The sequence below is a fragment of the Anopheles moucheti genome, chromosome 3 (genome assembly GCF_943734755.1).
Source record: "Anopheles moucheti chromosome 3, idAnoMoucSN_F20_07, whole genome shotgun sequence".
Taxonomy (NCBI): domain Eukaryota; kingdom Metazoa; phylum Arthropoda; class Insecta; order Diptera; family Culicidae; genus Anopheles; species Anopheles moucheti.
In genome coordinates this window covers 42,215,921-42,240,693 of record NC_069141.1, presented here as the reverse complement: position 1 = coordinate 42,240,693, position 24,773 = coordinate 42,215,921, and the positions used below count along the sequence as shown (strand labels likewise).

The window sequence follows — 24,773 nt, the reverse complement described above, 5'->3', positions numbered from 1 at the left end:
CTTGCACCAAGAATAGTATCTAAACACCAGAAATATCTATTTGTCATTAGAACCAACTAATAGTATGGTTAAAATGAATCATCCAGAGCAGTCAGAGCAGAGAGTAACGCGACTTTCCAGCACTTTGAGCAAGCGTAAGGAATACTAGGGGAACATTAACATCATTTGTCTTTGTTTTGTCATCATTGTACATCTCATACCCTTGTGCGCTAAAGGCCTATTGACTTGGGTTTCAAATGCAAATGTTACGATTTAGTTTAATCACATTTGCACTATGATAACAAAACATTGTATGATAACAAAACATGGTAAATGAATTCACATGTTGTACCCACGTACTATAACATTTTTTTCGGTATCAAATTGAAAAGCATAAAAGCATAACAAATCGTACAGCAAAATAGCATTATCCGGTCCATGAAGATGATCCCTAAATCGGCTCGGTGTTGTTCAGTGCTCACAATTATTGCATTAGGTGCATTATTGCGGTCATATCCATCAACTACTAGATTGATTGTATCACCGTTTGTACCGTTTTCCGCGTGTCGGTTGTGTTCCCGTTCCGTTTGGCTTTCCTCCAATGGCCGTGATCCTTTTGGGTCGATCACGGTATCAGCTTGTAACAATATGCGTCCCATAGTAGTAGAAGCTGCCCTTAGTGCTAGCCTGTCCATCCATCGCTCTGAGATGTTCTTTCTTGGTGCAGTATGCCTCAACACGATGGTGAAAATTAACATCACCACGTTGATAAGCAGCGAGTCGCGGAAGAACAGCACTAAAGATAAAGTTAAAAGAAGGGAAAGAACTTTATGATACATGTTTGGCGTAGAATTGCACTGATATGTGTAGAACAGCTTACATATTTTGGGAACATCTTTGTTGTTGTATTCCATATGCCAGTATATGTACTCCAGGTAGATGTAGTGGCCCAAACAAGTTGCCGAAAGAATATGCAGCCTGTCAGAGCTGGTAGTGTCAATCCATAGAACTGCTACACTTACTGCTACTATCACTATGTGTATCCACACAACCGAAATAAATAAGAATGATTTAAAGTGCTATATATTTAGAGCTGGTTGAATACTTCGTTTGTTACTTACTAAATCCAGGTGTCATGATGGCAGAATAAATGCCCATGTGCCTTTCTAAAGTAGTTGTGAATTCAATCATTGGAAAGCTTTCATTAAGTGTATCAATATGCGACATTGTTTTGGCAGATAGAATGTTCCAACTTATATCTTCTTTAATGTATTCTCTCGATACGTTTGATTCCGCAGTGAGGTTCAGCTGAGTCGAATATTCCAGCCAGCTACTGAAATACATTGTACATGCCAATACATCGAACGGCCAGTCTACTTTGGTACTGGTACAGTGAGCCTCATAGGTGCATGGTGAAAGGCATGAAACACTGCCATTATGTTTCACTTCACATTTATGCTCATTGCATGATCCATCGCGGGCGTCAGCTTTTTTGCTGATGGTAGAGTAATAATAATAATCTAAATGCTTCACAGTACCCGTACGTGTTTTCATTTATCTACATACTTTCTTGTTGACTCGATAGTGGGACGCCACAATTCACTAGAGTCAATGTTCACCATCTCCATACCATATTCCGCTCTGTCCCAGGTGAGAAACTCGTCCTGCCAACTGAGCGTCATCCAAATGGATAAAACCAGGGATGGTTCTCTTTCAATCTTGAAAGGAATAAATATCGAATGCACAATTTATATCGTTCCACACAGTTCAATATGTACCAATAAGGCGCACAATTTGGCCTAACAATATCACCTAGCGACCTTACCACATAGATCTCTTTCACGTATATCGACATCGAGACATTCACTGCAGTTTGATGATTTTTAACGGGACGTTGTGTTTTGTCATAATCTGAGCATAACAGTTTCCGCTGAAGTTTCTCCTCTATAGATGAAGTTTCGCCATCGCAATCGATTGTCACTGATAATGGGAAACATGTCGATGAGTAAAACGTATACCATGTAATTGTGAAAGAGATCGCTTAAACTCGTACCAACGCTATTCACTAGCAGAATCACACAAAACGTTGTTGCATAAAGAAGAAAGATCACCTTACACATGTTTTACTGATCACAAGCTTATATTAACCTACACGGCACGGTTATGGAATGTGTAAAAGAGTAACAATCTCTACGATACTAGTTCAGTTACATCCATTCGATACTGGTATGTGCAATTCGCGACAGCTTCGCCCTATTTATAATTAAATCATGTAAACGCCCATTCATGTTGTGGACTGCAAACTATTAGAATTGAGGTCCATCATGATAGTGCGAGATAACAGCTGGATTCTTAGTAAAACTGTCAAGTACATTGAATCAACTGTGTCGATGTGAAAAGACGTCATTCGTAACTTCGATCGGAAGAAGAACAGTTGCAGTTGCAGTTGTAAGGTCCTACATATTTAATTGGGTCTCATCGTAAAATTGGACAACGAGACAAAATAAATAGCAAGCATTTTCTAACGATACAAAGCAAATGGCAACAGTTATGACACTATATATATGACAGTACCATAGAGAACAAGAACTAAGAACAAATAGGGTATTTATTATTTAATTATTGAGTACTTTATTTATCAACTAATTCTCGCGAATGGCTGTTTACTTTTAGCTAACATTAGTTTTGCATCAGTGTAAAGTTAGAGTACCTTTAAGCTTCTGTTTGAACTGTTTGAAGACTGTTAATCTTCATTGAAAAGTAGTATTAAGAAAATATATCTTAAATGTATATGCGCATTACTGTATAAAGGACGATAATGAACACAGGTTGTCAAAAGCTCGCACTGGCATGTGGACAAATGAATATCACTGGATTAAAATTGTTGTATCAGTGCAGCACTAACACTACGACCATCCGTTCGCTACGTTGTGTCTGACCCACTCGTACTAACGGAACAGGAGCGAAGAATCAACTCTCGATCGGGAGGATGCGTTTCGTACGTCGAGTAGAGTTGCTCGTAAAACGGATCCAGAAAGTCGCTCGTTGCCGGAAAGGACTGTGCGTCGTCGAATGGGTAGCTTAGCTGTGTCTGGGATGTGAAGTGAGACGACTGATCATAACACAGATCGTTCGGAAGGAAAGAATCATCATTTCCACTGCCGTTCAGCTCACCGATCATGCTCTCGTTCGAATCGAGAGTATGATGGAACTGAAGGAAATGATCAATTTCTTTGCTGGCTTCAATACCGGGTGCGAATGATTCCGGCTGCTGTATCGTTCGTACTGGTTCGTTGTGGTTGGATAAATGCATATTCATATGATATGTTTTTTCCGAACTATTCTCTTGCGATAATACTGGATAATCATGAGTAGGTGTGGCATTCAACAGTAAGGTTGAGGATAGATTAACCAGCTCAACGTGCGGCTTTAACGTCGATTTTAATTCTTGATTATCATCCAGTCGAAGATTTTGCACCTCAAAATCGCTGAAAAAACGACAAATAATACGATGTGGTTACAATCGGATTTAAAACATTCATTTGCTACAAAATTGAAACCGTACCTAAGAACATAGTTGACACTAACGATGCAGTGCGGTCGAGAGGACCGAGTGTTATGTACGATCGTGGCATAAGATTGAACCCATCGCCATCCTCCTCCCTTGGTTAGAAATCGGTAGTATTTTGTTATTGTTTGGCCTTTTTGTAAAACTGCAAATACATACGAGGTAAATTTCATGGAGGGCTTCATAGCGGTATGTAAACTTACGCGTCTGATGGGCCTGTCTTACATGGGCCACGTCCGCCGCATGGATGTACCGGTAAAGCGTATTTTCAATCAGATCTTGCGGCTCATATCCAGTGAGTTGTGAAACTCTGGAGAACAAATAAAATTATTTAGCATTTGGTTTAATGTACCTGTTTACCTTTAAATGCAACTTACTTTGCATCAAGAAAGATCAACTTCAGATCTAAGCTCGATCGGAACATGAACATGTTTCGATGTAGTTTGATTTCGGTAGCCGCCGAAGGAGACAGCGAGTGCCCAACGGCAACAAGGCCGAGATTTTGAATGCAACAGTGTCCTGGAGTATTGGGTGATTCGTGAGGAAAGACACGTGCCTTTATATAGCCGGAACAGTGGATAACCTAAAGAGTGTGGAGAATACGCAAACAAACCTTTACTTATTTCAATCACACCATGAGAGATCCTCACAATATGTACCTTATAGCCGGACGAAGTGAGTCCTGCATTACGTTTAGCAAGCACGCAACGCATCCGAAGAAAGAAGGTGCGTTCCATTTCGATGACATACGATCGCTGCTGCTGACTGAAACTGTGTCGATGATTAGGTTGGTGATGGTTCTGCGATGAAGTTAGTTCGGTAGGTTCGTATTGTGGCGATCGTGGATCCGGAGGCAACTGGTATTGCGTGCCAATCGTCGCCGGTGTCGATTCTAATGACAAATTGCCGCTACACACAGAAGTGGAGTTGACAAACCCAACGGATGATGTTTGAGATGTTGCATCCCCAAGCGTCCCAGTTGTATGGTTGTGGTACATGGTAGTAGCATCAGGAAAACTGTGAGGAACGTTGATATGCGATCCGGGATATGCTTGCTGTAACGCTAAGATGGTCGCCATTTCTTCCTGATCGTACGCATGGATGTACTCGTAGATCGAGTTCCCGGTGAGTTCCACCTGGCTTAGCCCGAGATGTACCGATGCTGTCTCCGAGATGTATGTGATCTTCCCATCCGGCGCAACCACGAAAATGAAACCATCTAACGTCTGAAGCAAATGTGAGCCGAGCTCCTTAATGCTCGTGTCTCGTGTTATATGCGGATGATGGTTGCGCTCGGATCCCCATGCAGTTCCCAGCCCTAGAACGAAAGTGACTTTCATTTTGCTATCGAAGAAAGCACACCGTTTCGACCACTGCACGAGTTCACGAGTAGGATGCTTACCTTCGGGAAAGATTTGTCGCATTTTCAGGTACGATGTGGTGAGCCGTATGATTGACGCTTTATCAAGCTGTGACGTGATGGCACTGGGTAATGGTAACAGCTTCGCGAGCTCCAAAAATTCCACATTTTCCTTTTCACGACGCGAGCGGGCAGCATTTTTGCTTTTCTCCTTCATGGCACAACGAGCGGACAAACCTGATGGAATGGTTAGAAATGTTGATTAAACTGACATTGCGGATGCGATGGGCCTGATGGTAGAAGTAATTAAACCGCGAAGGAGTTACCACTGCCACTTCCGACGCTATCGTTTAAAGGATATGCAGATGCGGTATGTTTTGCAGCTACTTTCAGACAAAATTAAGATTTATCCTCCGTTTATGCCCCGTTCAGCACCAGTCACTAATCAATTGAACGAACAAAGCTTCCGCGAAGTGAAGCTGCTTTGTTGAAGCTAGCAGCATCCATTTTTCTTGTGCTTCCGTCAATTCACACTTCTCGATCGATCCTGCTCTATTGTTCGTGCCGTCCTGTTTCGGCCACCCGTCTAAACTACACTACGCCATTCTTCACCAGCGGTATATTTGTTGCTGTCTGTTCCAAACCGCGCATCTTTACATCACTTTATCCAATTCTCTTTCGCTCCTGCTTCGATCCGTTCGCCTGTCAGACTAAACTTCCCACGTACAACGATCGATACGTGCCCAAGACGCGAACTGTTCAAATTAAGCTGCCCATCTAAAGCTACCTACCCAATATGTTTTGATTGGCATCGGCGCACGGCTTCCGTAAGACTTTCATCTTGCTGCTGGATGCTGGTGCTAATGGGGAATGAAAGCGCTACCACCTGTACGGTTTGTTCTGATCAGGCACGTCCGGAAGATTGTTTGTCCGGTTGGTGAACCGAGCCGGGAAAGTACTGCAATCACTTTGGCACCTTGTTTGCACCTTGCCCAACCAATGGCCCAACTGCAATTGCGTTTGCTGATTGTCGACCGGGCAGAACTCGGGGTCCAACAGTGGAACTGACTGGTGCAGGTGAAAATGCAAAACTATCAGCGATGGTGTAAAATATGGGCGGTGCATAAGGCACAAGAGGAAAGAAAAACAGACAAACAACGATGGGCGAAAGGAAATGGAAACTGTTTTCGTTTTCCTATGCATTTGGCACCGGCTGCATCCTTGGCTTCGCATGCGTACCTTTTATTGGCAGAATATTATTGGGCGTTGCAAGTTGAAGGTTTGCGTGGCAATGCTTGTAGAGTTGTGGTGATTAAAAAGATGGACACTAGCTACATCACGGTGGAACTCAAAATGCAGGATTTAACACCGTAGTTAAGCTTCTTTACCGGTTGTTTGCCAAAAATCGTTGACTAATCTCACTGCAATACAATAAAACAGAACAAAAAACGGTACTTGGCCGTTTGTCTTTGACTCATGGGCAACATAAACTGTTGTTGACACCATGTGTTCGCCATATTTGAAGAGGTATTATCGCCCAAACCATACCAAACAGTCCTTGGTCAGGTACGGTCGGCAGCATCCTCTGCGAGCGCAGGCTTCCCGTCAGGATGCTACTTTACATAAATTGTACGTTCCACTTTGTCCCGCCGGTTCCGAGGCACGGAAACGTGAGAAACAACTTGCTCCACAGCACCGAGCCATCGGGGTGTTCGGGAAAATCCTTGCCCAACTTCATTCATTCCCACGCTTCCAACTATCAACGACCATCGGAACCGTGTGTAGTTTCCCACCCTTCAAACGTGTCCGATCGTTGCAGTACCTGATTTTATTGCCCAGCAGTAAAGCGCTCGTTACGTTCTCGGCACTCTGTAAACAGTGTCATAACCTTTCCACGAACAGCAGGCAAACGGCCACTGGGGATGGCGTTGCAGAGCGGGTATTGCTAATTTAGCTGCAATTCAAATGAAGTGGTAAGTACATATATACAATCACACAAGGGGCTAATTAATAGGCCGCTTTTCATTCATCAAATCATAGGAAAGTTTTATCTTGTTGTGATCGTATTTAAATGATCAATCCACCAAATTTTCTGGAGTTTATTCAGACTATCGAAATTTCAAAATTCTATTCGAAATTTGGGTCGGATCAGCCATCATGCTTAAGAGCCGCAGCTGTCAGATCCTTCCGCTATTTGCATAATGTCAAGCTTTCTAATTCCTGGTTAGTGGTCCTTCTCAAAAATGACAAGGACATTGGTATTTTTTATCATCATAGTTAAATGAAGACTAATATTAATATATAATATTATATTATTATTATTAATATAATATATTAGGTTATGTTACATTATATTACATTATATTACATTGAAGACTAATGAATTTAGTGTCCTTTTCGTAGTTTATTATAGCGTTGAAGTTCTTCAGTGGAGTATTGAAATTCTTGTGAAAAGGCATTATATCTTTATGCGCGAATCTGGTCGTTCTTGTCCAAGCTCCCTAAAGTGCAACATACGAAACACCGTATTAGATCTCCAAAAAAATTATAATATGTGGTGATTCTATTTGAACTCATCACTGAGTTCACTGGTGGAAATGAAGAAGATTCGTGATTCAAAAACATACGAAAAAAACGACAATCATAAAACATAAATCATAAATAGGGTAAATTCATATTTGTGTCCTGAAAACAAAGCACAAGTAATTAAAATAAAAAATAACGACAAATAAAAAATGCGGTTAATAATTGCAATATAATCAATATAATCAATATTATTGCACAAACTCTTCATGGAACGTAACCGAACTAATGCGTTCTACTGTTGTTATACATTAGAGAGATACCAGTAACGTTTTTACCAATCTTCTCCCATGTATGTGCCCTGTGTTATATTAAAAAAAATTGGTTGTCTCGAATTTTAAAACGATGGACTCTCTTAAAGTATTTCTAGTCGTTGTTAATATTTTTTTTTTCATGGTGGTTAAACGGTCAACTGTTTTAATAATGAGCGAATTTTTATTCACAGTATGTGTCTCCAACGTGTCGAGATGGTTGCTCACTGCATTGCAAGATGGTACTTGTCAACATATGAGGAAGTAGCGAATATATGTTATGTATGATATGTTTCATCTATGGCCATATGATTTTTCTTGAAATCAGTGCTCTATAAGTTGTTTAACAAGTATTTCATGTGTTCTTTGTTATTATTTTTGATTCTTCATTCAGAATTATTGGCCAACGTCCACAATTAGACCATGAGTCCTCCATGTTTAACTTGAGCTTTAGATAGGAAAAAAAGTTCCTTAGATAAATAAATCAAAATAAAATAAAAACATAATTTAACCATACTGTTGAAATTTAATTCTTTTAACAATAATCGCTTTTCCCTTAACCTTTAACCTGGGGCGGTAGTGGTCTTCACATGACAGGATCGGGACAAAATCCCATCTGAACCAATCCTCGTACGAAGAACTGACTATCTAGCTACGGGTTAATAAAGTCAAAGAGAGCGGGAAATGGCAGGCATAGCCATTTCTCGAGGCTGTTGTGCCGCTTAAAAAAGAAAACTTTATCTTATGGAAAAAATGAGACTAGTCTGCTGAAGTACTGCTAGCCTGCACCAGTTCAAGCAAAGATATTGTTCATTCCTAATGTACTTTATTAATGTATGTATTCAACTAAATTTTATCACATCTATTTTATCTTTAGAGTGCGCATCTGAAATACGATAAGAATTTATTGGTAGAAAGGAAATTGTATTGGCAGAAACACCACATGAACTTCACATTACATAATAAAAAATGAAAACGCTGAACGAAATCATTCCCTTCCGTTACGAAAAAAGTGGTTTATTTTCATTGATAATTTCGTTTCGTACCGACATCGTTACGAATGCAGGGTATGTTTGCTTTGTACCCTAAAGATAATAAACGCTTTATCCGGTAGGAGGATTTGGGCTGGTTGACGCCTACCGAACCAGCTAATACTAATCAGTCGCACTGATCTCGAGTGCAACCGAGTGGTTGTGTTACAGCGTGCGCGTCAGTCGTCATTTAGAAAAGCAGCGCTAACCGGCCGGGATCGATCGATCATTCGTTCGCAACGATGTTTGGGCACGGTCTCGCCACATCTCGGATCGTGTTCCTGCTGGGATGGATCACATTGCTGTTAAATCACGTACTACCGGCAGGTATTACACGCTGTTACTGTTACCATTGTACCGTGTGTGCCTTGTGCTCCCAGGCGTGTTCGTACGTGACATTCCGCTGGCGGCAAGTGTATCCTTCCCGTTGTTAACGCTCAAAGTGTATGTGTTGATTTTTTGGTTTGCTCTTTTCATATGGGTAACTTTTCGAACACGGGGAACAAGCATCGTTCGAATGCGGCAAAGAATCGGTTAACACAGAAAATACGCTTAAAAACTCACTCCTCTGCAATGGCTACCGTGTGGATACGCGCCCAAGAAAGGATAACACCCAGACGGTGAACATAACCTTGTCGTTACACGTGCTGACTTATGAATTGGTACGCAACGCTTCTTCTAACACCAACACCTACCCTGCTGGTTCATGTTCGATTTTTTTTTTGTGTTTTTGCAGGAAGAATCGGATGACCTGCTTAAACTGGGCATGTGGTTGGATATGGTAAGCAACAGAACGATGATCGAGCTCTTTTAAAGATCACGTATTTCCAATTGAACGTCTCGGCTTTGGCCGATAAATCATATATCTTCTTGCATTATTTAACTCCCATGGGATTTTCCCCCATTCACAGCAATGGACGGACGAATTCCTGAGTTGGAACAGCACAGAATGGAGAGGCATTGAGCGTCTGGCGATAAATTCGGACGAGATCTGGTTACCAGACTTTCGGCATTTTTCGTCGTGCGTAAGCTTCGCCACCGGAAGGTGAAAAGCTGTTGCTCGACAACTTCTTACGAACGATTTTCCGATTCGGTTTACTCTCTAGCTTCTACAATCCGGAGGAGTTGCCCGATTGTGCCAGCCCAAAGTGTTCCGTCGCGATGGATGGTAAGGTGATTTGTCTACCCGTCTGTTCCATTAACGCTAAATGTGATGCAGATTACTCGCGCTGGCCATTCGATACGGTTCACTGCAACATGTGGTACGGGATGTGGGCGCACTCGATGAACGAGGTGGACATACATTTAATAGACGTGTGTCTCGGAAAAAATCCCGAATTCAAAAGTCCCGAATGGGGTGTAGTTGCACTGGAGAAAGGCCGATCGACCATTCAAACCGCAGATGCAATGATTTATCCTGTTCTAAATGTAGGAATGGTGCTGATTAGACGAGCTAATTTCGCGCATGTGGCAGTCGTTGGGCCGATATTGGGTGAGTTGCTTGTGTGCAAGAGAGACGTTGTGCATCTGATGAAAAGCTAGGTATGCGATTCATTTTTATTAGTTTTAGGATTGCTGAATGTCTATATCGTTTGGCTACGTTCGAGCTGTTTCGAAAGGAAAGTATTGCTTGCTTTGTCTACATTCTCGCACTTTAGCTATCTAAGACAACTGGAGTGGGCGCTCCCATACAGCCGCGATACCCTTCCTGATTGCCGTAAGTGTGCACCGTTTATTATCACACACCTTTGCGAACAATTACTCAAACAATTCGATACGCTTTAGTAATCTTTTTGCTATGTTCCACCGTCCTGAGTGTTGTGCTGGTAATTTTGACCTTACTCAACTGCTGGATTCGAATGCGGCGCAACGGCGTACCAGCGACGGGATCGTTTATCGATCGCCTAACAGGCTCATTTTCGCAGAGCCGTGTTGCTGAACTGCTACTGGCTGCTGACTATCTGGAACTGAACTACGTGGTCGATGTAAGTCCCGGACGTAATTTACAAGGCACGTACCTAATCAGATATTTTCCACAGGTGCCACAAGAGGAGAAAGACAACTTTTGGGCGAGGTTTGGAAAGTTATTCGATCGTGCTCTGGCGATTGTTTGCGTCATCGTTTATGTTGTGCTTGTATGGCTATTCATACCTTTCAGCCATCGTTTAGATGAGCTGTCTGGAGTGAAATGTCTCGTAGCAGCATAGCTTTCAAGTTGTGGAAGTCAACAAAAAAGAAAACCAAGCGCACTTCCACACACGCTGGGTGTAATGTGGGACAACAAGTTTAACAATTTCTCACATACAATCTTCTGTTTTTGCAACAAAGTAGCTTATATAAACAACATGCTAGAGTTATATCATCCGATAATATAGACAGATTTAATTTTTGTTGTAAAAAATCGCTGTTTTAATTGTCCTATTTGTCTGTCGTAAAATCGTATAAAGGGAATGACGACTGTAAGAGTGCTTGATTTCCTTGGATTGGAACAAAAAAGTGAGTAGCTAGTTCAAATTGCTGTTTAACTTCTAGAGAATAAAAAAAAACAACATTACTCCGCCTAAATTTACTATACGGATTTTGAGAAATATTACAAATTGAAATGTTGTTATAAACAACATTTGTTTCGACAGCATACATGAGTGGTTTAACTAATTATTTAAATTAGCTCATTTTTGTAAATCTGCAATCTTACACTGTGTTACACATAAGTGAGAAAATAACAGGAATTAAATCGTTTTCGCATGAGTTAAAAAAAATACAGTCTAGCCGTTCTTAATGTTAAAAAACGCAAAATATCACATGTAAAACCACACGCCAATAGATTGTGCTAAATAAAATATTTTCTCAATTATTTTCTATCTGGTCTGGTTCTATCTGGACCGAGTCGCGATTTAAAATATCTAAATGAAAAATAGTTATTTTATTTTCACAATAAATTACACCTTTATACCTAGTTTGTAAGCTGAATTGAAGTTTAATATACTCTGTCTTTCAATTTTTTAATCGTATTCGCTTTTAAATAACAATGTTAGACACTTGTGGTTGTTGGCATCTTCTTTAATACTAAACCAAATGAACTAAGTGAGAGAAAATATTTTTTCTCTAAATTAATCTATCTACTCATGAATACATTATAACGCACGAAATGTGTTTAATCCGGACCTGAGCTACCTTTTCTGAAATATTTCACACCACGTGGGTTGTAAAAAAATTCCCGATGCATTTGAAACAGACGTTGAAATATCCCTTCATTAATGGTACCTCTCGATAGATGGCGCTATTTGACCACACGATTTTCAACAAAATTTCCACAAAGCATTATTCAATCTAATTTTTATTGATTTCCTTTAATAAAACATATCCCTTGTATTAGGGTGTGTATTTCAAATACAGAACCCAGGACCGTTCGGTGGCTGAGCCGGTATTCCACGATGATTCATGCGGCACGTCTGCTCTTCCAATCTGTGAGCCGCCTCGTCCGCATTGTTAACGCTGGCAGGCGACCAAAGTTTTTCGGCAGTAGCAGACACGCGTGGGAATATGCGGGGCAGTATATTGTTCCCATTTACCACCTCGGACCACATGCAGGCTTCACCACCAAGAACAAGCGATTTCTGCTGGCCCGTGCCGATGAAATCGTGTGGATCACAGTTGTAAAACTTGCGCCAATCGCCACCGGTGCTGAGATGATCCAGATACCAGCAGGAGGACAGCAGGGCAGGTAAACCATCGCGGGTGATCTGCAGTGAACAAACAACCATTGATTAGTGTGCCTTGTTAACTTGCTAACCCTGTTATCTTGCCTTGTTTAACAGATCCTGACGATTACCGGTCCAAACGTGTACCACCGTTCCGTTCGGGAGTCGCACACCATTGACATAAACCTCCTGCCAGACCAGGGAGCTACGTTTGAGCACATCGATCTGATCGACAATTCGCTGGATGAATTTTTCCTCCAGCATCTCGAACGAGTAGAGGCGGTTCTCTTTCATGTACTCCAGTATGTTGGGATTGCTAGCCCAGCATTCGAACCCAACTTCGTCTCCGCCGAGATGGACGTAACGATCGGGAAACACTTCGATCACCTCACGGAACAGATTTGACAGGAAGGTGTAGGTAGATTCCCGCGTTGGATCCATCGGTCCGAGCTTACCATGATACTGATCGTAGCACTCGGTAAGCAGTTCCGGATGCGAAACGCCCCACGAACGGGTGTGCCCGGGAGTGTCGAACTCCGGCATAACGCGTATACCGCGCAGTGTTGCCTCCTCGATGATCATTGCAATGTCCGCCTGGGTGTACACCATGGACGGGTGATATGCGCCTTGCTGGCTTAGCTCCGGGAAAATTCGACTTTCGTAGGGGAAGCTATGATCGTCCACGATGTGCCAGTGAAACACGTTTAGCTTGTTGTATGCCATGCCGTCAAGAATCTTGACCAGTGTGCAGGTATCGACGAAGTGGCGCGATGTGTCCACCAGCAAGCCGCGGTGCGAAAAGCGAGGTCCATCGTAAACCGTTGTGGAGTTAATGCGTAACTGGAATAAACGGTACAATTGGACGGTTTAGTAAAGCGTGCGTTTGATTCGTTCATTCACAGGCTCTACACGTACCATGCTGCCATCATCCGAAAGGACAACCATTTGCGAAAATGATTCCAATGCACGCAGCATTCCCCAGACGGAAAAGGAGGATAATAGTGCCTGAAAGTCGTCAATGATGATCGTATCTGGAAGAAATCGGTGATACAAAAAATACATCTTGAATATTCACGTCGATCGGGAACGAACATCGACTTACATTCTTCGTCCATCGAAAGATATGGCAGAGTTTCACAGGGAGCCTTTAGATCCACCTTCACTTGTTCTAGATGTCCCTGGAAACAGAGGTTATAGCATTGTAAGGACATTCATCACATTCGAATGTTTAGCAACTTACAGCCCAGTTTGAATCCGACCGCCATGACCGATGTCCATCGTTGTTCGCACGCCACGCATTGTTCGCTTGGAAGGAGTAGCCTCTGTTGACCATTGCTCGACGAGTAGTGTTACCGATAGCGAGTACAAGTTTTTGATAACGGTCAAGCGCTTTGTTCAACAAATCACAACTGAAATTCATTGACTATAGCAAAAAAACAAATCATTCGTAATCTTCAACAAAGTGTCTACGTTCATAGTTTTAACTACATACATAATACGGATAAATTCATTAAACTGCACGGCATTTTTCAGTACAGTTGATGAACCAGATTAGCATTGTGTAGTACATTGCATGGTGTGTTATTTCAACCAGTAGGCATACGATTTACAAGATAAATTGAAATTCGTTAATTCATTGAAACAACTCTGTGAAATGTTATTATAGAGGTGCAGAGTTTTGTTTAATTTTTGAAATATATCTCCAAAACTATGCGTTTCAGCAAAACGTGTGTTTGACGAGATACATTCAAAATTAAATGTAAACATTAATCGCTTCCTTTACACTATGTTTTTGTGTGGGCTTACAGTACACTCAGTGTCTTACAGAGTTCCCAAACTAGGACCTAGATCTAGGTGGATTAGCTTACGATTGATTGCTAACAAACATATTTTCAAATTCAAGTTCTAATCATGCATAATTGTCCAAGTTCAAATTAATCTATTTAGCTATTGTTAGATATTCCATATTGCATCTGAATTGCTTTCATAAATTCATCTATCTATATGTTTATGCATTTAGCACGTGGTGATCTTCAGCGTATTCGTACAGAGTGACTGTGGATTGAACATTTATAACAAGCGCTGGGAAAATCAACTAGCAACTACTATTTACAATGTTCTACTCATTTCTTTTAGCCACATTTCTGTGGGAATTCCTAAAATATGTACAAATTGGTTGTTAAGGAAATATCTGGTGGGATCATACTCAGCTATTGGGAGTTACCTAACAGACAGCGAGCACATTTAAACCATAACACTACATAGAGAAAAACACCGAATCTGATTACGAAACCGAACAAAATATACGGCAAAATACGGCTACACATAGATTATTTTATACATATATCGACCATGAAACCAGACCATGAAGACCATGAAAACCAAGTCGTCAAGTACTCAAGACGGATTCGATTCTCTGATCGATTCTCTGATGGAGAAAGTTCCCGAGTAAGGTTACTTGCATATTGCTGCCGGCTCTTAAGTTCAATTTCACGTAGAGATAACAATTAATAAATGATACCACTAGATTATTAATACCTTATTATCAGTCCTATTTTAAAACAACCTATCAACAACCATTTACTATGTTCTCGTACAAACTCCCGTTTCAATTACTGCCAATGAACGATACGGGGATTAACTGTGATGCTCATCACCTCTCATTTCGTACCGATGCATTGTGAACTGCGCTCCAAGAACTGCGCTGATGTTTACAAAACGCAATTAAAGTCAATCCCACCTCTTTTGGCAGCCTTTTATAAGTACATAGTGTTTCACACATGCACACACACGATCGTTCGGCTGTTTTGATGGACGAGACGACTAACTAACCCACTTGAGCATGGTAATCTGTGCTTTGCGCTAAGCTGCTCGGAATGATTCTTATCGGTTGGTACGTGAAGTAGGCGAGATCGGGAATGAACTTTTCAGTAATCTACAGGGGATTTTACCCAACAGTATGATCGAGAAGAAACGTTCCACTTGTGTGTTTTTGTTTTCTACGTTAGTTTACATACGGTTGTTGATTTACCTGGAAACTAAATGTGCCCGTTTTGATGGTGTAGAATTGATGAGTCGTAGTTTGGTTCCTCGGTTTGGGCCATATTTCTCCTGCAACGACAACGTTACGACAGCGTGCGTGAACGCAGTGCGTAGCGAATGGAAAAGCGAATCCATCAATACAATGTGGCATCATCATGCCACAGCAGGACAGGTCATTGGCTCCCGGAAGAGCATCCAGCCGGTTGAGATGGACACTTCCAGCTAATGATACACGCTATACGCACCGTACCTTTAGTAGCCTTCACGACCGGACCGGGATCGACAATATAGGCAACGGTCCACGGGATCGTAACGAGTGTGATGCACAGGGCCAACGAGACACGACCGTACTGCATTGCTTTCATTTTCACCTAGAACACACGCCGACGTAATGCTGGGCCCTTGATACTTTTTTGCGGGATGAAACGAACCGAACCCGACGAACACCGTTTAGTCACTGGCGCAAACGGCAGACTAGAGCCAACCGTGAAGCTGTCCGGCACACGTTTAGATCGAATCTCGCATCGCATCAATGTTCCCCCGGGTTGGCGAAGAGACGATCTTATGAAGGGTGGCGTTCTTCTTTCGTTTCATCGTTTCTCGCTCGTTCGCACCGTGTCCGATGAGAGACGGAAGCATTTCTTGTTGCATGTAGCTTCTTTCATTGATGTTCTTTAATCGGTCGTGCCTGTTGGCCATTTGATTGTACAGACACGGCATTATCACATAACACCGCTGAGTGTGTGCTTCTTCGCGCTTTTGCCGGTCGGTATAAATGATTGGAACAAAGCGATCGAAACACTAGCGTTCGCCTGTTGCGAGAAGGTTCAAGATAGGATGGATTATTAAACAGCTGTAAGTGTTTTGCGCTACTCCTCAGCAGATGGAACTACTTGTTTCAACCAATTTTGGAGACATTGCGTACCTGAACAACATTTAAATGTAAACCAAAATAAAACCTATAAATCATCCAAACTTATTGGATTTCACTGTAAAGCTTACATAGCTGTATCAATGGTTTAAATATTTAGATAATTTAAATCTGCAAATCTGTTTTACGTAACTACCGTCCTTCTTATTAATATTTTAAATTTTATGTTATACTTTGATAGAAGAAAGTGTTACTTAAATTTCTCAATATTCTATAGAGGTTCTAGTAAAAGTGACGGTTTGAGGTTGCGAATTCACAACGAAATAATGCATAAATGAGCAATACGGTCGTCGTCGATCGTCTCTACAGAATAACAAAAATGCCAAAAATTCATTATGGGCAGTAAATTTAGATCTTGTTGTTGTGGTTGTAATAATAAAGACATAAAGAAATAAAATTAGTTAATCACAACAGTTCCTCTCATACACAATTTAAATTTAAAAATGATCTAATTAGATACCCACCCTGTAGCCAGTAGCACCAGCTGCAGTGAGATGTTGTGTAATTTAGATTGGTTGATGTCTTTACTAACAATCATTTTTAGACGACTACGGATCTATTCCAGAAAGCTTAAGATCTATTAAAAATTGTATGAATCTTTCTAAGGCATACTTAATTTTTGGAAGACTATTTAGAAGCCAGAAGTCAATATTAGTCATAGATTTAAGCAAATAATTTAAGCACCAAAAATTAAATGTATCAAATTTAATGTACAACTACATGTGCAGTATATTTCATGCAATAACAAATATTTAAATATTCGTGGTGATTTGTGAAAAGTAACTTCATTTTATTACGTCGCCATTCATTGTCATTATTCGTGCTACATAAAACATAAAATAAAATAATTCGAGTATCAACATCTGATATCAGCTAAGTACTAACTGAGTGAACCGGCGCTGTACCGTAGTCTGGTAGAAAAAGTTACAACATATATAATTTGAGCAATGGTTTGAATATCAAAAGTCTGTAATATCTCTGGCAATATCGGACAACAACTCCATGAACATTTCCGAACTCGAATCGTCGATGCTGCGTCCGTGCCTTGCGGACGGACCATTCTTCTGCAGTACTCGATTGATAACGACCGAAACACTATCCAGGGTAGGCTGTAAAGTAAAAACACAATATTTTAGTTTTACCAACCAGGTATTTAAAATCATTTGAAGCAACAAACGAATAAATGAACATAACAATTGTTACCTGTGGCCAGTCTTCGTGGAATAAAGTGACGAATTGGTCATTTAACAAATCTTTTGTGATGATATCCTCCTGAAGCAAAATGGTAATAAACTCGGCGTACAGTTCATAGTGAGGTTTAGGTGTAGCGTTATCCTCAAGCATGCGGATATAGCGCTTGCTAACCAGATGTGAAAATATGTAATTTGTATCTGCAAAAAAAAACACCAACAATGCAAAATTAGAAAGTAATATAAAGAATGAAAATTTACAGGGAAAAATAAAATCTACCTCGCTGCATCTGTTTGCGACGGTACTGTTCTATTTCTGCAGGATACACAAGGGACCGCTCATGTGAGGTTAAACTTTCCACACCTGACGATTCGTCCGCTTCCGGTAGTGGTGGTAAACAGAATCGGGCCAATTTTTTATGCTTCCAAATTTTGACGGCACGATGGAAAAGCTCAGGTACGCTCAAATCACAGCGCGATTTTACTGCGGATGGAAATATTACAACATTGAGAATAACATCATCTGAAGCAGTGGAGTTGTGCTGAGGAATTTTAAAACATTACTTATTAGTAGAACCAATTGGAGCAACATGAACGCCAGTACACGATCCATCATCGGTGTCGTGGTAAGACCGGGCTGTTCGAGGAAATCATAAGTTTGTGCGAGGAATTCATTCAATTCGCCTGCGGTGATTTGCTCCGGAGTGGACGCAGCATGGTACACGAGCATTTGCAGTTTTACATAAAAGCTTGATGGCATGATGGCGCAATTTTCCGCCACAGAGAACTCCGTTTGGTTAGCGTTTGTTGAAAGCGTTTTTTGCTGTTGATGTTGTGTTTTGAGTATCAGACTTTGTGATTCGCTTTCCACATCCTTACAGAACAGGCCTGAAAAAAAACCCGATAACAAAGAAAAAAATAAATAGTCCTTTTTGTTCCGTTGCTTAGAAGCAATTCCATTCCAACACTCACCAGTGATAGACATATACGACTGTCGCCATTCACCACATTTTTGAAGGCACTTTTCTAGCGCAATATTTTTACACAGTTTGCGTACCGAATCAAGAGTTTCCTTTGGGAGCAATGCATCAAATGCTTCCTGAAGGACAAGAAGAAGAAAAAAAAACATCAGAGAACAGTACAAGCCTCAGAACTGAGAAACGAAAGCACATTTTCTGTTCACTTGAAGGGCAGCAGCACTTACCGTGATTCGTTTGTTTAGCTTTTTGGGCACGTAGCTCTCCCAGTTATTATTAATGCGATCTAGTGCTTCAACGCAAATGTTTTCGATTGTTCGCTTTGTGTTCTCCAACTCGACAGCCTTCACCTCACCAATACGATCATTTGCTGCCTTTTTCTCTTTCAGAATATACTGCATTTGGAAATCTTTTATCACAGCTGAGGTAGAGCGGTCCACGATTAGCTCGACGGTACGACGCAAGGATTGGCTTTGTGACTGCAGAAATCCTTCGACCAAGCGCTGTTGCACGTTTCCGTGGGACGGTTTCGAGCGATTATGTCCGGCACTCGTCGAGGAAATGTCCAGCGTGGTAGCAAGTTCGTTTACGACGCTTGGTTGATGTGGTGTTACGACGCCCGAGTAACGTGTGGTGATATGCCGGTAACGTCCTGTCCTGGAGACGGTTTTCTCCACTTTCGACGGCATTACGGACACGCGGAAATCGGCCAAAAATGGACAAGCAGCACTGAGTATGTTTTCCAGCAATGGATTAAAAACGATGGGCTTCTTGTCGCTGGTGCTCTTCTGGGTTGTCTGTTTAGCAACGCTGGTTACTGGCTGATCGGTGACAGTATTGAGGATGCTACTCGACATTTCCGATGAGTTGTAATATTCCTCCGGAACGTTGGACTGATCGAGTAGCCAATCGAGGCAGGATCGAACGATAAATCTAGATGTGGGAATAGCGAATAAGTCGCTATTCGTTGAAAACCCGCACACAGACGTCGCTTTGTAGATATCGTGCAGTATCCGGAAGAGTTCTTCGTAGTAACGCAACCGCAATGTCACCAAGTCTAGCATGCTAAGATACTGCACAATCCATGGTACTGTTATGACAAGCTTTCGCTCAGCAACCGATCTTAACAGTATGGGCTGCACATCGAATGGTGGCAATAGCTGAAATAAAAAGAACGTTTCATTTTGTTTAGTATCTACTCTTTACTTATGGGTGTAATATAAGTCAATAATTCGAAAACATATTGAAAGCTTCTTTTCGTTAGAAAGATCAGTCCGTGACCAGACCGATTTTCTTCTTTTGTTTTTGTTATACAACAGATCAACACGGTGGAACCAAAATGGTGGAAAACTTACTAGTATTGTACGTATTACTGAAAAAGTTTAAGCAAGAAAAAGCCGTTTGGTTTTAAGAAAGATGACAATAAAGCATTTTAAAACTGTAATTAAACTCTACAGTTATGGTAGTCACATTACAAAAAGTTACCATTTGCTACCAGAGGAAACCACACGATTGGTACATTAAACTATTTCATTTCAAGTGTACGAAATTTTAATCCAAATGTCATAAAACTTTGTAGTTCATAGAAGGATATCACAAAATATTCCTATTCATTATTTTCATTTTGAAGTTATTTTCTTTTAGACATCTTCAGAAGTTGCGATGCCTAAAATAAAAAAAGTTCAATTTTGCTGTACAAAATAGTTTTTTTATATTATTTTCTTAAAGTTTTATGCAAATTCATAGTCTTAAGGTTGACTATTACCATTTAATTACGGATCAAAAAATCCTTATTCAATCACTTAAAATGCATTTCATTTATGACATTTTCAAGGTGCAATTTATTGACTCAATTGACAACATAATCTACAAAAAAAACACCAAAGTAGCTACTAAAGGTTATGAACTTATTATTTCACTCCTACTCTTCTCTTAAGTTATGAAATTATTATTAGAGACACTTGAAAAAGATTGTAAAAAATAGTTTCATAGTCTTAAATTAAGGAAAAAGGCTGTACAAATTAAAAGTATACGTGTGTTTCTATACGCATTTAACTATCGATAAGGCAGAGGGTAGGTCAGATAAGATAAGGTGTAGGCAGATGACTGAAAAAATTAATAACTGAATTTTTGTGAGATAGATTGAGGTTTGGTAAGCGAGTCAACTGCAAAACATCCCTGAAACCAAGGAAATGTTGAACCTACTATAAATTTACATTTTTTGGTGGAAATATTTAATCCAACGATGCAACTAAACAAGTATTTTTAGCTTCATAGAACACACTGTAAAATATTACCATACATGTTGACAACATTCGCACTTTCCATATTATTACAATTAATTGTTCCGCTCTAAATACAATGATTCTGCCCCACAAACGATGATTACGAACGCTTTGTGAAATCTTTTGTAGTTAATCGATATCAGGACACTGACGCTCGAGAGAGATAGAAAAAGAAATAAAAACCAAGAAGTAAACGGGAAGCAGAAAGTATCGAAATTAGAACAACAATCGCACCAATAATAAAAACACCATCAACAAAGCACGCAGCGGGAAGCTTTCTCTGGAGCGAATCCCCTCGGAAGGACTCGCAGAGTTGATCCAAACTTCGGTGAGTCTGCCTCCCAAACACACAAAGAATGATAAGGCAAAGGGTGCTGCTGTTACCTCATCCTCGCCCCGTGCCGGAAGCAACAGGAGAACGGCGATGGGTGCCGTTGTCCCCGGAAAAATTACCGTAATGGTATCTTCTTACGATAATGGTCCTCGTAAGACATGCAACAGCTTTCATGGTTCCCGCTCGCCGACCTCCGGCCATGCCCTTTCGGTCTCTGACACACCGACGCCGATAAACAAACACAAACATGTCCACCCCCTTAGCCATCACTCGAGATGATGGAAGCGCCTAGAACGAACGAATTAGAAATGGGAGAAAAAAAGGCAACGCGCCGTTTGGGCGATTCTATCTTTTTCCATCAACGGGAAGTCGGCCTTTGTCTTTCGTTTGCCACATACATTTTGTTGTATCCCGGCGGGTGAGTTCCATCCTGTTTGCGCTTAGCGGCGTTAGGCCTTGCAGTATGCTCGGTTGTTCTTATCACTTGCGAATAGGCTATTGCGCGTTCAATCAAATCGCACGCACAACATTCCATGCCACGAGCTTATTTAGAATGGTGGGGATAAAACCCATTTCAAGAATGGAAGGTGGTTGTACAAATGATGTAAGGATTTTCAACGCAATAGCCTTCCGATTTCAATTTTCGGAACGGATCAGACGCAAGTACGTGAAGGGATTTAGCGAGGGAATAAAAATTGTTCAGCCGTAATTTTGAAGTTGAAACACAACAACAATGCATCGTTTTATAGCATTGTAAGAAAATTGAACAATAAGCTGTGGAAATAATGACATTTTGTACATCAAACCATAAAGCTCGGATGGACCAATTTTCAATAAGCAAGGATATCTGCGTTGTTACTGCTCACTTTCCACTACCTTTTTCTTTGGATATTTCCAGGCAGGGTTTGTTTTGTTGTTACAACCACAAAAGCTCAACAACAGGCTCGCAAACATACAAGACGACCCCCTGCACCCCTTAGAGCACTGGGGTACGGGTTGGCAGGATTAAAAGTTAAATTGAAAAGGTGGTAAACGCACACTGGCACCGCCATTCAAGGGGTTTTGACGCGTGTAAGTGATCTTTCTAAAAGACGCCAATCCTTTGTGAAGATGGAAGGCAAAAACACTGCTAACCACATAAAGGTCGACAGTGAGCGTAAAGTCTTTGAACCGTTTTTCAGAACTTATCTTAAAAAGGATGCGCATACAAACGGGAAACTTTCCTCTGAATAGTTAGTTTTACAGGTTTTACTTGTACATTTTGCAAACAGAATTTACAATCGATTATTTTGAAACATGTTGATAATGTTAATCTGTGTTTTAAAAAGAAAATTGAAAAATAGTTAAATAATGTTGCCACAACAAAAGAGCGAAGCCCGCCGTTAGCTGCACATATGAGCTGCAAAAAGTGCGTATTTCACAATCACACTTCAATTGTTTCGGCAGCAAACAAAGAGAACCGCAGCGCCGTTCAAAGGCGTTGCGTTTAACCGCGTGCGGCGAAATTAAACCGGCGAAGAGAAATCATCCACGACGAACGCCAGCGTGGCTTTGGGAGCGGCCATTCTGTATGCCGGCATTACCAATACGAACGAAGCGGGTATTTGATAATAACAACACGCAACATGCGGATATTCGCCGCTGCCTAGAAACTTGGAAAAGGGCGCGTTCAAAACAAACGAAACGAAGAAAGGAGAGCGACAGGACAGGAATGACGGTGGTGGTTCTGCACGGAAACCTCCAGCACCACGCGATTATGCGCAACAAGCAGCAGCAATAGCGTCCCGGCAAGTACACTAACGTTGCAAGAGTGCCTGCCGGAGACAAGGGTGTATACCACTGCTTTCCAACCTTTGTTTTTTTTGCACTACCGAGCTAAACAACACAGGCATACCCGGAAAAAGAGCAAAAACATTCAGGAGAGAAATCGCCGATCGGGAGTGTATCGATACTGCGGTGTGGAAATGGTTTTTTTCGTGCCACGATTTCCCTCCCTGTCTAAGAACAACAGAGTATTCCGCGGCAGGATACACAGCGTCACGCACACAGACACTCGTCCGCCTAGCAATCACGGATGGTGCTTACTGCGCATGGTAGCTTGATACGCATTTTCTTTGTTTTCCCACACGCCCGGATCTTGCAAGGCCGCAATCACACCAACACCGCTGGTAGACCTCCCACACGAGCCGAGCTTCTCTCGCTCTCGCTCCTTCTCCCATACAATCTACCTTTCCTTTAGTTTCACCCTGTCTAGCACAAACCATCCCGAAGAGTTTTGCTGTATTCTCCAGTGACAAAGGGAGGAAATTGAGAAAATTCCATTACCAGACAGTACCAGACAGAATACCTCGTCACCCTAGAGGTAGCCGAATCCAGCAGTGTGAATCCTGCGGTGCAAACTAAGCACACCACCACTCCAAACAAAACGATGTCTTGCGCGCGATGAGTGGCACGACCGATGCCGGTACTGTATGCGCTAATGTGGCTGTGTGTGCGTGTCGGTATGGGTTCGCACGGATGGACGATAAAGCACCGCCAGCCAGCAGGCAGTCGTTGGCGATGGATTTTATCGCACCAAATCCATGAATGGAGCGAACTAAGCAGCTCGAATCAAAGACCCATCGCTGCTGCTGCATTACCCCCCGCATCCCATCCATCCCACGGGGGGACAATCGATGCCACCTGTGGTTGTGGGCATGTGGCCGAACACTAATAATCCAGCACATTAGGCTTCCCACGGTGGCACTGGTCATAAATAATTGAACCAACAAAATGCTCACCATATTACGCAGCTCGATTTGACGATTTTCCACTATCGTGTTTCGGCCTCCCTCGTACTGGAACGGGCGCGCGATGATGAAGCCGATAAATTTTGCCAGTACGCGCATCGTGGCGATTGTTTCTGGGCGAACCTGCAAGCAAAAAAAAAAAGACGGAGGAGAAAATTGAATATATGTTTAGTCGCAAATTGGTGGATAAAGTTTTCGAGTATGTCTAGTACGGGTTATTAAGCTTAGTGCTTGCCGATGCTTGAGTTGTGCTAAATATTGAGGAAGTAATGCAGTTATAAAGTAATTAAAACTTTTCGCTACCAACTGATGGAGGCGCATGGTCGTTTATGTTTGGAATATTTTTTTCCACTCGACCATCATTGATGCTATGCTTTTAGTGCATTTCGAACAAAAAGGAAGGAAGGATATGAGAATTAGCAGGTAGAGTTTACCACAAATATATGCGAATTATACAGAAAAGCATCCCCATTATATGCCACCATAAAACCCTAGTCATAGCCAAAGTTCACTGAACTTCTCTGGCCGGTACCACCTTTCCCCCAGAGTGGGAAAACGGTGAAGCTGTAATCGGAGACAGCCACATGGAACCCTATCATGGCTGTCGACAAACAGGGCGTACTGGTAAAATCCGGGCGTTCTATTTCCGCCTTTCCAATGCGGGTGTTCAGAATATACGCGCTAACTACCGATGTCTCGACCGCGCTGAATCGGGTTTGAGTGCGAGAACCAACAGGCGGATGGTTATCGAT

The 24,773-nt window shown here is 41.6% G+C and overlaps 5 protein-coding genes across 5 annotated transcripts in view; 1 reads left to right on the top strand and 4 right to left on the bottom strand.

Moving 5' to 3' along the window:
- Window positions 1-338: 338 nt before the first annotated feature.
- On the bottom strand, window positions 339-2,099 carry LOC128300583 (neuronal acetylcholine receptor subunit beta-3-like). The gene is made up of 6 exons (XM_053036701.1): window positions 2,033-2,099; window positions 1,805-1,959; window positions 1,546-1,697; window positions 1,101-1,474; window positions 860-1,012; window positions 339-775 (listed from the first exon to the last, which is right to left on the bottom strand). The coding sequence occupies exons 1-6, from the start codon at window positions 2,097-2,099 to the stop codon at window positions 339-341; spliced, it is 1,338 nt and encodes a 445-aa protein (XP_052892661.1).
- An 803-nt stretch (window positions 2,100-2,902) lies between these two features.
- LOC128302701 (protein single-minded-like) lies at window positions 2,903-5,136 on the bottom strand. Its single transcript, XM_053039566.1, has 7 exons — window positions 4,950-5,136; window positions 4,484-4,865; window positions 4,207-4,312; window positions 3,925-4,130; window positions 3,751-3,857; window positions 3,545-3,692; window positions 2,903-3,467 (listed from the first exon to the last, which is right to left on the bottom strand). Exons 1-7 carry the CDS (start codon window positions 5,122-5,124, stop codon window positions 2,903-2,905), a joined length of 1,689 nt encoding a protein of 562 aa, XP_052895526.1. The 5' UTR covers window positions 5,125-5,136.
- Window positions 5,137-9,014: 3,878 nt separating this feature from the next.
- LOC128300584 (neuronal acetylcholine receptor subunit beta-3-like) lies at window positions 9,015-10,979 on the top strand. The gene is made up of 8 exons (XM_053036702.1): window positions 9,015-9,126; window positions 9,280-9,434; window positions 9,509-9,553; window positions 9,684-9,793; window positions 9,879-10,264; window positions 10,337-10,489; window positions 10,558-10,757; window positions 10,812-10,979. Exons 1-8 carry the CDS (start codon window positions 9,015-9,017, stop codon window positions 10,977-10,979), a joined length of 1,329 nt encoding a protein of 442 aa, XP_052892662.1.
- A 1,063-nt stretch (window positions 10,980-12,042) lies between these two features.
- On the bottom strand, window positions 12,043-15,880 carry LOC128300582 (beta-hexosaminidase subunit beta-like). The gene is made up of 7 exons (XM_053036700.1): window positions 15,766-15,880; window positions 15,505-15,584; window positions 13,714-13,896; window positions 13,576-13,651; window positions 13,389-13,504; window positions 12,579-13,313; window positions 12,043-12,515 (listed from the first exon to the last, which is right to left on the bottom strand). Exons 1-7 carry the CDS (start codon window positions 15,878-15,880, stop codon window positions 12,159-12,161), a joined length of 1,662 nt encoding a protein of 553 aa, XP_052892660.1. The 3' UTR covers window positions 12,043-12,158.
- Window positions 15,881-17,221: 1,341 nt separating this feature from the next.
- Window positions 17,222-24,773, bottom strand: part of LOC128303690 (protein disks lost) — an 80,395-nt gene continuing 72,843 nt past the window's right edge. The window contains exons 6-12 of the mRNA XM_053040734.1: window positions 24,013-24,144; window positions 18,841-19,773; window positions 18,609-18,735; window positions 18,201-18,524; window positions 17,917-18,120; window positions 17,650-17,837; window positions 17,222-17,555 (exon numbers count right to left, since the gene is read on the bottom strand). Of these exons, the coding sequence (XP_052896694.1) occupies window positions 17,406-17,555; window positions 17,650-17,837; window positions 17,917-18,120; window positions 18,201-18,524; window positions 18,609-18,735; window positions 18,841-19,773; window positions 24,013-24,144 (2,058 nt within the window). The 3' untranslated portion in view covers window positions 17,222-17,405. The remainder of the gene's footprint in view (window positions 17,556-17,649; window positions 17,838-17,916; window positions 18,121-18,200; window positions 18,525-18,608; window positions 18,736-18,840; window positions 19,774-24,012; window positions 24,145-24,773) is intronic.

Bases quoted from the DNA above. Each gene is read 5' to 3' on its own strand.
- LOC128300582 (XM_053036700.1), bottom strand. From the start codon at position 15,880: ATGAAAGCAATGCAGTACGGTCGTGTCTCGTTGGCCCTGTGCATCACA. The intron at 15,585-15,765 runs GTACGGTGCGTA...TTGTCGTTGCAG, and splicing joins GGTCGTGAAGGCTACTAAAG to GAGAAATATGGCCCAAACCG. The intron at 12,516-12,578 runs GCAAGATAACAG...TGTTCACTGCAG, and splicing joins GTCAGGATCTGTTAAACAAG to ATCACCCGCGATGGTTTACC.
- LOC128302701 (XM_053039566.1), bottom strand. From the start codon at position 5,124: ATGAAGGAGAAAAGCAAAAATGCTGCCCGCTCGCGTCGTGAAAAGGAA. The intron at 4,131-4,206 runs GTACATATTGTG...CACACTCTTTAG, and splicing joins TCACTTCGTCCGGCTATAAG to GTTATCCACTGTTCCGGCTA. The intron at 3,858-3,924 runs GTAAGTTGCATT...TTTGTTCTCCAG, and splicing joins TTGATCTTTCTTGATGCAAA to AGTTTCACAACTCACTGGAT.
- LOC128300583 (XM_053036701.1), bottom strand. From the start codon at position 2,099: ATGTGTAAGGTGATCTTTCTTCTTTATGCAACAACGTTTTGTGTGATT. The intron at 1,698-1,804 runs GTAAGGTCGCTA...ATTCCTTTCAAG, and splicing joins ACGTGAAAGAGATCTATGTG to ATTGAAAGAGAACCATCCCT. The intron at 1,475-1,545 runs GTATGTAGATAA...CTCTACCATCAG, and splicing joins ACTATCGAGTCAACAAGAAA to CAAAAAAGCTGACGCCCGCG.
- LOC128300584 (XM_053036702.1), top strand. From the start codon at position 9,015: ATGTTTGGGCACGGTCTCGCCACATCTCGGATCGTGTTCCTGCTGGGA. The intron at 9,127-9,279 runs GTACCGTGTGTG...ACGGGGAACAAG, and splicing joins ACGCTGTTACTGTTACCATT to CATCGTTCGAATGCGGCAAA. The intron at 10,490-10,557 runs GTAAGTGTGCAC...GATACGCTTTAG, and splicing joins CGATACCCTTCCTGATTGCC to TAATCTTTTTGCTATGTTCC.